Raw genomic sequence first — 13775 nt, 5'->3', positions numbered from 1 at the left:
TCTGGGAGAAGATGTTTGGAGAGTCGTGATGTTTACAACTAGAGCCTCTTGGGAGGAAAAAGTGCAAATGGTGTAAAAATACTTTCTTAGGATTAAGGGATTGTAAAGGAATAACAGTTTACTAAAAATGCAGCAAAATCCCATCATGTTGAGGTTGTCAGTAATCTTTCTGTGATTCATGTCTTGAAGTCTAAAATTGGAGATGTATCTGTCCCACAAGTCTTTTGTAAACCTTACATAGAATAATGTACTTGAAGTTTTTATAGCAGGGTTTGGTGTAAAGAAACTGCTTCATGAATATTAATATTTACTATTGCATCTCATCTTTGTCTTGACAGTACAATAGAATTACATTTTAAATGGGGTTAGATTCAAAAAATATTTGCATTAAAGTTAAGAAGGGAAGAAAGAGACTAATGGCTTATACTGTATACTTTACCACTGTTCATAATGTATTTATAATGAATAGAAATTTCTCTTCAGAATCTCCTAATGGTTCATCTGTACAATTCATGATTTTGAACATAATGTAAATCTCTACAATATGTTTAAGGTAGTCAGTTTTTCAAGTATTAGAACAGATAAGAACCAGGTGATATATTTGGCTTACAAATAGTGGCTATTACTTATAATTTATTCTGCTTTTGCCCTAAACATATAGTTGAACTTAAGTAAGTTAAATGTGCTTTTACCATCTAAATCATCATTTTTTTTTTCCTTCTGCATGATGTTCCATGCCCCCCCCCTTTTTTTTTTTTACCATGCCTTTGTAGATGGCTCTCTGGATTGTTACCTTTTTTAAAAATATTAAAGAAGATTTTGGTATCTGTGTATATATAGTTCCAAGGAGGGTGCTCTTGAGGAAAAACTGTAAAGTGTCAGGATGCACAGAATTCAGTATTTTAAAATCACTCAGTTTATCTTTACTAGGTTTGAACATTTATAACTTGAAACCAGATGGGGTAGGCTACATTAGTGCCACAAAAAATACTCTAATGCAGTTCACCAAAAGCTACCCTATTTCTTTCATTTGGTTGTGGGGCTTGAACTCTGGCGCTATCCCTCAGGCTCTTCAGCTCAAGGCGAGTGCGCTACCACTTGAGCCACACCGCCACTTCCAAAGCTATCCTATTTCATGCTCTTTACTTTTTTTTTTTTCCTTGCTGGTCCTGGGGCTTTAAACTCAGGGCCTGAGCACTGTTCCTGAGCATCTTTGTGCTCAAGTTCCTGAGCCTCTTTGTGCTCAAGGCTAGCGCTCTACCACTTGAGCCATGGTACCACTTCTTACTTTTTCTGAGTAGTTTATTGGAGATAAGAGTCTCATGGACTTCCTTGCCCTGACTAGCTTTGAACTGCGATCCTCAGATTGCAGCCTTCTGTGTAGCTAGGATTACAGCCATGTGCCACTGGTGTCTCTTTACTTTGAATACTTACTACACATGTATGATTCCCATTGAACTCCTGCTAAAGACAGGCTGTCTTTCAACACATCTAAAAATCTTCATTTTTATCACTTCAGTTAAGCTAATTCATTTTTACCTTGCTTTCCCTTGCTTTGGAGGCACCATTTGTTTCTTGGGAAACATTTATTCACAAATTTAAGGACAGGAAAATTCAGCAGATTACACAGTGATTGAAGTAGAGTTAATGGTAATGTGGAATTTATAGAAAGCTTCTAACTGTGTAATGTGTGTAGGAATTAAAAGTTTCTGTTTTTGAAATTTTTTGATTTTTAGTAATTGGGGTTTTTTTTTTCTCCAACCATGCTTGGTTTAAACTCCATGTAACAAACCTGCAAGTCAGGTGGGATTCCTGTAATATAATGTTTCTGTGAATCTTCTTATGCGCATATAAGGTCCTATTTTTAATATCAGTATTTATTGTTACAATTAAGAAGTTGATGTTAGTGGAATGAACCCCAAGATAAGTATTCAAATTTTTTTTCCTTTCATGCGATTGTTTCTATCATATTTATAAGATGATTTCTATGTTGCTTTGTATGCCCCTCCCCCACAGTATATAACCCCTGCTTTCACTGTATTTGATGTTGGTATAAATTGTGGAGGGGAAGGGAAAAAAAACAAATCATTTAACTAGGGATACAGGTGGACCCATTGCAACAATGAGATGTACAAGTCGTTATGTCGAAAAATGAACTTAACAACTTTGGTGGGGGGTGGGGGGGGACCGGGTGGGGGGAGGGGAGGAGGATGGGAAGGGATGGGAAGGGGAAACAATGAGGAGGCCACAATGCTTGATAAGAAATGTACTCGTTATCTTGCCCATGTATGGTATTCTCACAATAAAAAAAAAAAAGAAGTTGTACAAAGGGATTACAATTCCACAAGTTATATAATGAGTGCAATGTTTCTTAGACAATGTCACCCTTTCCTTTCCTTTGTTTTCCCCCATTTTGTCCCTTCTTTCCCTGCCCTCAAACTGCATAGTTCATTTTTTAAATAGTGTATATTGTCTACAATCAGAGCATTAGCTTACTTTTCCCCTGCATTTCTATGTTCCCTTTTTACCTCACCTCCCCCAAAAACCCTATCAACAAAATATATGTTTCCATTTCCTAAAGTAAATAGCCCTTTAGATGTTCAGAGAAGTTACACCTTTGGGTTCCTCCCCGGAGTGTATACTCCTATAGTCAGTGTGTTTGTGTGTAAATGCGTAGAGCCCCGTATAAGTTATTTTGTCCAGTTGTATTTTAGATCTAGCTTCCACATGTGTGAGAAAGCATGGGCCATTTGTCTCTTTCTGAGCTTGGCTCACCTCACTTAGCCTGATTGGTTCTAGGTCCATTCATTTCACTGCAAATGACATATTATTCTTTCTAATGGATGAGTAAAATTCCATTGTGTATATCTACCACATTTCTTGATTTGATCCTAATTGTGTGTGTATGTGCGTGCACATGGCACGCACACGTGCACTGTTACTGGGACTTGAACTTGGGGACTCATATCCTGATTAGCTTTTTCAACAAGATTAGCACTCTACTACTTGAGCCATACCTCCACTTTCTACATGTTTCTATTATATGCCTATAATGTTTCCTTTTTAAAAAACTGTACATAAGTAAGAAACTATGTGTAAGTAGAATACATAGGTAAAGAAAACTTCACATTATGAAAAATGTTTGCTAATTGAATCATTTCAACTTAGAATCCCTGCTGTTTGCTCTGAAATGTTTGCTGAAGGAAGCAGAGCTAGGGAACTATAAGGTCATATATTTTAACCTCCACTCTCGTAGGACATTTCTGAGTGTAAACCAGCTTCTGCTTGCACATGTTTGATTGGAAACTTTCCTACGTAGAAAAGCAGTAAGATATTCAGAAGAGCTAGGGGAGAGGTGACATTGTTCAAAAAGAAATGTACTGTTTATCTGACTTATGTAACTGTAACCCCTCTATATGTCACCTTTATAATAACAATAAAAAGTATTAAGTTCATTTTTTAAAAAAAACAACAGAAATCCCTGTGATTCTTATCATCCCTGCTAGGTTTTCTTGAATGCAGAATAAATCTCCTCTCTCTTCGTTTTATTAGTCCTTTAATTTGTGTCCTTGTGAAACCTGGCACACTTATTTTCAGTTCTAATTAACTTGTTTTGATATTGTTTTATTATTGTCTATTATTTATACCTCTTTATCCTCTGCATATTGGATATATGTAGTACATACACTGGTTAAGATGAAGGCTTTGGAATCAGACAGATTGAGGTCACTCAATCTATCTATTCTATCATTCTATCATTATTTAATCCTTTTAATTTATTTAATTATTTAATCCTTTAAAGTCTCACTTTTCTTATTTATGTAATGGAATTACAGTATTTTTCAGAAAGATGACTATAAGAATACGTAAAATCACACATGCCAAGTGCTTAGAATGAAGACAACACAAGTGTTCAATAAATTGGCAGAGGAATAAAAGAAATGCAAATCAAAACAACATTGAGATACCACTTCATTCCAGTTAGAATGGCTAAAATCAAGAACTTTAATAACAACAGATGCTGGAGGGGATGTGGACAGAAGGGAACCTTACTGCATTGTTGGTGGGAGTGTAAACTTGTTCAACCACTTTGGAAAGCAGTATGGAGGTTCCTCCAAAGACTCCACATAGAGCTCCCCTATGACCCAGCAATCCCACTTCTGGACATTTACCCAAATGTTCACAAACAAGACCACACTAAAGCTACCAGCACTACTATGTTTATTGCAGCATTATTTACTATAGCTAAGATATGGAACCAACCCAGATGCCCCTCAGTAGATGAATGGATCAAGAAAATGTGGTATATATACACAATAGAATTCTATGCCTCCATCAGAAAGAATGACATTGCCCCATTTGTTAAAAAATGGAAAGGCGTGGAAAAAATTATATTAAATGAAGCAAGCCAGGCTAAAAGAAACATAGGTCCCATGGTTTCCCTTACTTGCAATATCTAGTATATGTCTGAGTCAAGCAGAAAAGGTCAGATAAGTTGATGTTAGGGAAATGAACCCTAAGATATGTATTCAAATGTTTGTTTTTCCTTTCATGCGATTGTTTCTAACACATTTATAAGATTATTTCTTTATTGCTTTTTATGTCTCTCCCCCATAGTATAACCCCTGCTTTTACTGTATTTGATGTCGGTATAATTTGTGGAGGGGAAGGGGAAAAACAAATCTTTTAAATAGGGATACAGGTGGACCCATTGCAACAATGAGATGTACAAGTCGTTATGTCAAAAACGAACTTTACAACTTTGGTGCGGGGGGGGGGGGGGGCGGGGGAGGATGGGAAGGGATGGGAAGGGGAAACAAAGGAGGAGGCTACAATGCTTGATAAGAAATGTACTCATTATCTTGCTCATGTAATTGTAACCCCTCTGTACAGTATTTTCACAATAAAAATAAATAAATTGGCAGAGGAGGACAGATGGAAATAATAGTGGTTATTTTATATTTTTCAAATGATTGATTTGAAAATTAGAAAAATACCAACCTGGAGCCCTGAAGTAGATCTTCCAGGTTTAAATCAACCCATTCGTGTGAATTTTCTTCATGCATAAGTTTTTATTTAACTGACATCCTACTACTGCCCTGTAGCCTGCATTCCTAGAATTTGTATGTTAGGCAGAATTCACTCATTTACTCACTCACTGGGTCACTGTATGAAGGAACACCAAGTTCCATGTGCTCAGTAACAGGAAGCTCAGTAATGAGCAAGGAGAGATCTGGTTTCCATCCTGAAGAGAGGACCAGTCAGTTGTCTTCCCAGAGCTCTACCTGTGATGCCATTGTCATTTCCTTGGACTTTCATTCATCAGACAACTCTTTCTAAAAAGTAAAATAATGCTATTTCCAAATAGATTCAATTATAACAGACTTTTGTTTTAGATTCTAGAAACAAGTGTTTGATTTTTAAATTTTATATGTAATATTTGATAGCATTTTCTTGGCGATTGATGTGAAGTTCACCTATTCTTTTTAAATATGTTTTTTATTGTTATTGTAAAGGTGATGTACAGAGGGGTTACAGTTACATAAGTCAGGTAATGAGTACATTTCTTTCTTTCTTTTTTTTTTTGTGCCAGTTATGGGGCTTAAACTCTGGGCCTGTGCACTGTCCCTCAGCTCTTCAGCTCAAGGCTAATGCCCTACCACTTGAGCCACAGTGCCACTTCCAGCCTTTTTCTGCTTATGTGGTGCTGAGGAATCGAACCCAGGGCCTCATGTATGGAAGGCAAGCACTCTACCACTGAGCCACCTTCCCAGCCCGAGTATACTTCTTTTTAAACAGTGCCACCCCTTCCCTCCCTTTCTACCAGTTTTTCCCTCTGACCCTACCCAAAAGTTACATAGTTCATTTTCAATATAGTATCGATTGAGTACCACTGCTGCATTGTTCACCCTTTGTCCTACCCTTTCTGTGCCTCCCCTTAACCTCCCTAAAACAGAAGTAAAGAAAACAAAAACAGCAACAAAGCAAAAAAAAACCTCCCTCGGGGCTGGGAAGGTGGCTCAGTGGTAGAGCGCTTGCCTTGCATGCTTGAGGCCCTGGGTTCGATTCCTCAGCACCACATAAGCAAAAAGAAAAAAGCCGGAAGTGGCGCTGTGGCTCAAGTGGTAGAGCGCTAGCCTTGAGCTGAAGAGCTGAGGGACAGCGTCCAGGCCCAGAGTTCAGGCCCCACGACCGGACCCAAAAAAAAAAAAAAAAAAAAAAAAACCCTCCCTGTTGCTATTTTTTTTGTGTGGGATCCATCATCTCCTGAGAGATTCTGGTTTTACTTTTTGACTAGCAGAGTGACCTTCAGTCACATGCTCACTTCCTGAGTTCCTTTGTCCTTATCTACCTGTGGGGTCACGTTCCACGATGAATTGTTACAACAGACATTTGTGAACTTTAAAGGACTATGTAAGGGTAGGGTAGTATGGCTATTTGTTCCCAGAGTAACCATCAGTTTTAAACCTCAGAAGCAAGAGTGTTACTCTTCATTTTATTTTTCCTCTTCTTAAGCCATACCTGCCATTTCCCCGCATTATTCAATATTATGGTGTTTAAACATTGCACTCACAAGTTTTATCCAGACTAGTAAGAGTCCGATCACATGCTGTGTCTTCCTCTTCATTACCCTCTGTGTGGTGGGTCTTGTTCACATTCAACTCAAAGACATGTCTTTAGTTTCCATCACAGAATTTCAAGACCTTGGAGGTGCATTTCACCTTCATTGGAGTGAGGAACAGTCATGGCTAGATTTGACCAGGAAGTTTCATGGGGCTCCTGGAAGAATGGGGGTCTCTCCGCTTCTTTTTAAAGTAAATCTTTAGCAGTGCTTTTTGAGAATTTCTAAATGATTGATGGCCCTCATCAACTTGTTTAACCTTAGTTTCAATTCACCTCTTAAACAAATATGAGATTAATGGAGATCAATATTTCAAGTCCTTTCCTTGCCCTGTCCTTTCTTGCATTATCTTAAATGTAGAGAGGGTGAAAGACCAAATTATTCTCCCTTGGGACTCATAATCTATTTTAGGAGACAGATCTTAGGCTACAATATTAATTAGCCCAGCATTGGTGGCTCATGCCTATATTTCTAGCTACTCACAAGCTGAGATCTGAGGTTCATGGTTTCAAGCCAACCTGGTCAAGAAAAGTCCATGGGACTCATCTCTAATAATCTACTCAGAAAAAGCCAGCAGTGGTGCTGTGGCTCAAGTGGCAGAGCTCTAGCCTTAAGCAAAAAGAAGCTCAGGGACAGTCCCCAGAACGGGGTGGGAATGGAGGTGGAGGGGCAAGGAATAAAAAGTAAGTATAGCAGAAGCTGCCTTATAAAACTTTTGCTTTTCGCCATAGCATGTTCTGGAAACATTCTTGCTATGTAGATCATTTTAATCAGCTTTCCTTCCCCTTCCCCCCCCCCCACACACACAACAGCAATATCATATAATTCGGATCATAAGCCTCTCTAATAAGCTTAAGCTAGATAGAACTGTCTAGGTACATCTAGGTTTTTATTTTAATTAAAATTAGCGATACACAAGGGCTCCATTCATTCATAGTTATTTATTTAGTTAGTACTGGGGTTTGAACTCAGGGGTTAGCTATCTCCACCAATTGAGCCATTCCTGTAGCCTGCCTTTTTGCTAGTTATTTTGGAGATAGAGGCCCATGGATGTTTCTGCTCAGGCTGGCCTGGAACCAACATCCTCTGAATCTCAACCTACTGAGTAGTTATGACTACAGGTGTGAACATTCAACATTTTATCAAAATGACACAGAAGAAAAGACCCAATGACTTTAATCTTCTAAATTTACTGAAAATAATAAATTATATTCATAAAGTCCCATAAAATAGACAAATAATAAATTGTACTCATAAGTCTCATAAAATGTTATATAAAGTTTTTAAGGTATATTAAATAGGTAGGTTTCATTAGATAGCTGATGAAGAGAACACCATGCGCTATTCAAGCAGGAGAAGAAGTTTATTTACCGAACTGCTGCCCTCACCATGCATGGTAGAAAGGCATGGCCAAAAAGGAAAGGGGTGGGCAAGATTTATTTACTCCAGAGACAGGAAGAGGTGGGGCCAGGTGAGGGAAAGGTGTGGCCACACTGGATCAGGACATGATCTCAGGGTCTGGAACCCTCCTAAGGTCAGATGGGAGGCATGTGACCAGAGGTGGCCCAGGATGTGACTTAGCGGAAGGGGAAGGTGACTGCTTCCAGGTCTGCCGGTTACCTAAGTAACAGATACTGGGCAGAAACTTAGCCAAGAGGGAAGAAGGTGTCCCTGTGCAGACCTTACAAAGTTAATTTAAAATGGGCCCCAGGACACTATAAAGTATTTAGCATATAAAAATACCCATACCCCTCTTTGACTTCCATTCATCTATCTGTTCATCTATATTTCCACCTATCAAGTTAGTTATTTATTGAGTAGCTATTATGTACTGAGTACTAGCTACTTGAAATATAATATCTATATTTTTGAAATTAGTTCTGTCTATTTTTCCATCTCCTCCTGTAACTTGTTACCTTTGTCTTCAAAGGAAATGTCTATAGGATTAGATCCTCTGATCCTACAGTTGGGAAGGGATGTGACAGTTTAGTCAAAAGTTATAAAAGTTTTACTAGAGAATGGTAAATATACATGTGTGACTCGTGTTATTTAAAAAACAAATCTCAGTACTTCAGGAAAATAAAGGTACAGTAGAGAAGGAGGGTTTAGCAAACCCAAGTTCATAGAAGTAATTCTATAAATGCCTCTAATTAATAAAACTTTGGGTTTAAGTTTAATGTCACTTCATTTTTCTGTTCTCCAAGAGGAGCACAAATGATTGTTATGAAGTGGATGTAATATCCAGGTGAGCATTTCAGACATTTCAGGGGATTAAGTAAGTAATTAAGTAAGATTGGAAAGCTAATCGACTAATTATGAAGTAGTGATGGTCACTGGTCTGTGTCTCAAGAAATTTGACCTAAGAAGTAAGCAGAAGTCACAAAAACCGTCTTGGGCACTTGATCTTTATTTTTATGATAAAGAGAAGACTTTCTAGGTATTGTTTTTCAAACCAGAGGAGTAGCAAGATCCTGTTTGCCTCTGTGTTGTCCTCTCTATCTTTTTGAAAGATTTGAAGGAAAATAATTATGGATGATGGAAGATCAGCAGGAGTTTTAGAAATCCCAGGGATGGATACCTAAGCTAGGGGGTAGAGAGAATTGTGTTACTTCCCATACCTATGTGGTGATAGAATTTGAGTTCTAGGCGTGTTTACACCATGGTTGCTGATTTCTCTTCCATGGTTAGTTGGGAAAGATGATGTCTTCACAATAGGAAAACAGTAGGCTTGGGGGAAGTTTTCATTTAAGCCTAGGTTGCAATCAAAGTCAAGATTGGTGTTTTGGTAATAATGTAACATTGTGAAGGGCTTTGATTCTGTACAGAAGGTTCATATAGATATAGATATACATATACATACGTAAAATTCAGCTGTGAGATACTGAATTTTTACATTCATTTCCTTTGCTTTTCTCTGCCCTTCCCAGTGGAATCAAAAGACACCTTGCAAAGGATGGGAAATCACACAGGGCAACCTGAAGTGTGTGGGTGTGTGTGAGTGCATGTTTGTGATGATGGTGGTGATTCATATGTAGTCTGGTAAAACTCCGACCTCTGTCAGTCCACCAGCAACAAGACCGAACCAGAGAAAAGCAAAAAGCTTGTCAAAGTTGAATAGCATTTTCCTTGAGAGATTTCTAGGGTCTAATTACTTTGGTTCTCTTTTCGACAGTAGTCACTTTACCTCTGTCTTTGGGGCTCCTCTTCTACATAATGGAGATAGTAGTACTGATGTTACTTTTGAAGTGTTACATAGTGTTTATGTCCATAAATGAGTTACAATGTTTACTATCTTGAGAATAATTCTTGGCACTGTAATTAAGATAGATTCTCTTTTGACAACATGGAATTAGCAAGCAGCTGATAATGAACAGGGAAAAAAAGAAAGAAAAAGAAAGATTGATGAGATTATATTAAAATGACTTGCTTACTAAATTCTGAGCCTTGTAGGTGCCACTTGTGATGTAGGTGATGATTTTTGTGATTTGTTCCTCCAAGGAAGAGCATTCTGTAGTAATGATGGTGGAAGTGATGATGCCAGTGGGTGGTTATTTTAACCTTCAATTTTAACATCAACCCTGCTGTCCCAATCCTCAAGAGTTGGAGGCTGCTGATAGATTAAGCAAAAGCCCTACATAGGGGTAGTGAATAGCAGAGCTGGGTTCAGACCAGGCAGCCTGCCTCCCGTACATGAGCATTTTAGCTGCAGCTCTTGGTTGCCTCTTTCTTTGGTGTAGAAAGAGGCTTGATTTTCACTGACCATGACTGATGTTAACCTTGATGATCAGGACATGAAACTTGAGATTTGTTTAAGTGTTGGAGATTGCTAATCTCTCCCCCCCCCCCATTTCTCTTTTAGATACCAGTTTTTCTTGCAGGTGAAGCAAGATGTCCTTCAGGGCCGGCTGCCCTGCCCTGTCAACATTGCTGCTCAGCTGGGAGCATATGCCATCCAGTGTAGGTTTCACCTAAGCAGATTTGATTCACTAATGTGTGCAGAAAATATTTTGAAGTTTTGTATTGTTATGCAGGCATATCTTCTAAAATGCTTCCTATCAAATGACATTTGGAGAAAAAAAAATCAGAACCCAAGTTTGGACAAGTGTTCCTACAGAAGTAAAAATGGAGCCAGTTGTAGGTTGTATGGTTTTAGTTTTAGGACTAGAATTGAGTCTTGATTCACTGGGGGCATAACAGTCTGTTCTGTTCTGTATCCCACCTTCCATCAGTGATGATACAGTCCACCACCTTGGAAGTGGCGCTATAGCTCAAGTGGTAGAGCGCTAGCCTTGAGCTGAAGAGCTGAGGGACAGTGCTCAGGCCCAGAGTTCAAGCCCCACAACCAACAAAAAACCAAAAAAACAAAAACAAAAACAAAAACAAAAGTCCACCACCTTCCTGCTCCAGCTCTTCTGAAGAACCCCACGTGGCCAAGTGCCAGCACCAAGTTCACCTGGGCATACATCTGGTGCACAGTGTACTTTAGCTCTTGACATCCACATGGGGGCCACAGAGGATGGCTCTGGTTGTTCTGTCTTCTTGGAGACTAAGGCTAAGATTATTTCTAATAATTACTGAGCATCTTTTTTTTTTTTTTTTTTTTTTTTTTTTTGCTGGTCCTGAACTCAAGGTTGAACACAAGGCCTATGCGTAGTCTCTGAGCCTCTTTGTGCTTAAGGCTAGTGCTCTACCACTTGAGCCACAGCACCTCTTCCAGCTTTTTCTGAGTAGTTTATTGGAGATAAGTATCTCATGGACTTTCCTGCCCTGGCTAACTTTGAACTACAGTCCTCAGATCTCAGCCTCCTGAGTAGCTAGTATTACAGGTGTAAGCCACCAGCACCTGGTTTATTGAGCATCTTTTAAGAATCAAGCTAAGCATGGTCTTTGTCCTTGAGAAAATTTGTAGGCCAGAAATTATATAGGAAAAAATATCCTAGGAAAAATGTCAAATAGATGAACTGGATTTGGAGCTTGGAAGGGAATTGATGCAGGGAGAACATTTACAAGTAACATAATAAGCTTTTAGGTTTCATTCTGCTTCTTTATGTAACCTGTAATAGGGTATAGGCAGCATTTTGTTAAATTTCTATGACCATTATTTGGGGATTGGATGGTTTGAACAGACATACTTTCCTTATTGCCCAAGAGGATATAAGGGTCCCCTGTACACACACATACACACACATACTATATACATATATAAAGTGCTTATAAACATACTACTAGAATTATAACTAGAATTAGAGTGAATGTGTGTATATATACATGTGTAATTAATGTTCATATATATTTTTACTTTGTAGAAACTAGTAAGCATAAATGGTTAAAATGGTGATAATTAGGTTCTCTGGGAAAGCAGAAATATATAACATATTTCATGTCAAGATTTTGTTTGTACCATCTATCTGTGCTTATGAGAGTTGTTTTAGTTTTAATAGATGTATATGTAATTTATTAGGTGTTTGGAGAAAATTGCTTAATACTGATAGAAATTACTTAATTCTTGTCATTTTAAAAGTATTTTTTAACATAGAATAAAATGATAAATTTCTTTATTTCTTTCCAGCTGAACTTGGAGATTATGACCCTTACAAGCACACTGCAGGCTATGTATCAGAGTATCGGTTTGTTCCTGATCAGAAGGAAGAACTTGAAGAAGCCATAGAAAGGATTCACAAGACTCTAATGTAGGAACCATGTCTTCTGTCAGTCAGCCTATTGACATTCATGAGAAAATTTCTAGTTTGGTACATTTCCTCATCTCTGCCTTGAACATTCTAGCTTTCTTTTTATTGTCACTTTTTATTTTTAATGATGTATAACACTAAAATGCCCATCAAAACTCCAGCAATATAAATGATACAAAGGAGAAAATAAATGACAGTACCTAAAGTTATCATATTTTTGGTTACTAGCCTTTCAGACCACACTCTGATGCATAATTTCCCTTACAGAAACTGATTTTTGTATAGATTATATGATATGGTTTTACCTAGTGGGATAATTCTGTAAGTACTGTGTACTTTCTTCCTTTTTTTCAGCCATTGTTTACCCCTCACTCCCTTTCTCTCTTTTAAACTACTCTTTTTTGGTGGTACTTGGCTTGCCATGGAAGATACTCTACTGATGAGATATGCCTCTGCCCCTTTCTTGCCCTGATTATATTTGAGATGCCCTGGTATACATTTGGACTGTGATTTGCCTATTTTAAGCTTCCTGTCCTAGTTGGATGATAAGCACACCTCACCACTTCTAACTTATATTAGATGGAGACCTGTGGACTTTCCTAGCTAAGCTGGGCTGGAACCATAGTCTACATGATCTCAGCCTTCCATGTAGCTAGGATAACAGGTGTGTGCCACCATGCCAAGTTATGGGTTGAGAAGGGGTCTTGGGTGTATGTCCCTGTTAGCCTCAAATTGTGATCTTCCTGAACTCAGCTTCTGAAGTAGCTAGAATTCCAGATATAAGCACTGGAAATCAACATTAAATATTATTTTTTAACTATAAAAATATTCCAAAATGCCTTAATTTATTCTCTATTTACTCTGTGTTATGTAAATTCTTCAGCATTTGAAACTAAGTCCTGGTCAGGCAATAACAATGAAGCTGGCTACTCACTACCTTACTCATGTAACTTATAGCCCCTTTGTACATCACCTTGACAAAATAAATAACAACAACAACAACAATGAAGCTGGAAGTCCTGAAGACACTGGTATGGAGCCACTGAAGACATTATGTGAAAATCATGAGCTCTTCTGAGAGTAGATGTCCCTCCCAATTGAATGGCCTTTCATAACCTGAAGCATTGCAGATATAATTTAATTTGGAGTTATGATTAACTGTGCTTCTTATGTGACATTCTCCCTTGATTAGCTTTGGTTTCAGATTCATTAGATTCATTATATTGAAGAAACTTGTAGGATTCATGTGCTTAACAAAAATGTTGACCTAAAAGATCTCAGTGAGTAGAGGTGGAAGTCCCTTGCTGGGTGGCTCTTGCTTCTGTATTTACATGCACTATGAAGCTTTCTAGCCTGTTGAGAGGGCCCTTCAGCTGAAGGTTTCAGTGGAGAGGCCCAAAGCATTCTTGTTAAAGTATGAAAGCAGTGTGTTGGCACAATTGGAGGGAGAATATAGTCTTCCT

At 38.2% G+C, this 13775-nt stretch overlaps 1 protein-coding gene across 3 annotated transcripts in view; it reads left to right on the top strand.

Annotated features, from left to right (window-relative positions):
• Epb41l4a (erythrocyte membrane protein band 4.1 like 4A) overlaps positions 1-13775 on the top strand; it is a 237591-nt gene that overhangs the window by 119984 nt on the left and 103832 nt on the right. For all 3 annotated transcript variants that reach the window (XM_070036044.1, XM_070036043.1, XM_070036045.1), the window contains 2 exons: positions 10482-10579; positions 12192-12312. In XM_070036044.1, coding sequence (XP_069892145.1) covers positions 10482-10579; positions 12192-12312 — 219 coding nt within the window. The remainder of the gene's footprint in view (positions 1-10481; positions 10580-12191; positions 12313-13775) is intronic.

This window comes from Dipodomys merriami, unplaced genomic scaffold (genome assembly GCF_024711535.1).
Source record: "Dipodomys merriami isolate MVZ:Mamm:240054 unplaced genomic scaffold, mDipMer1.0.p SCAF_27, whole genome shotgun sequence".
Taxonomy (NCBI): Eukaryota; Metazoa; Chordata; class Mammalia; order Rodentia; family Heteromyidae; genus Dipodomys; species Dipodomys merriami.
Note: the sequence above shows the minus strand (reverse complement) of the source record. Positions and strands in the feature narration are given on the sequence as shown.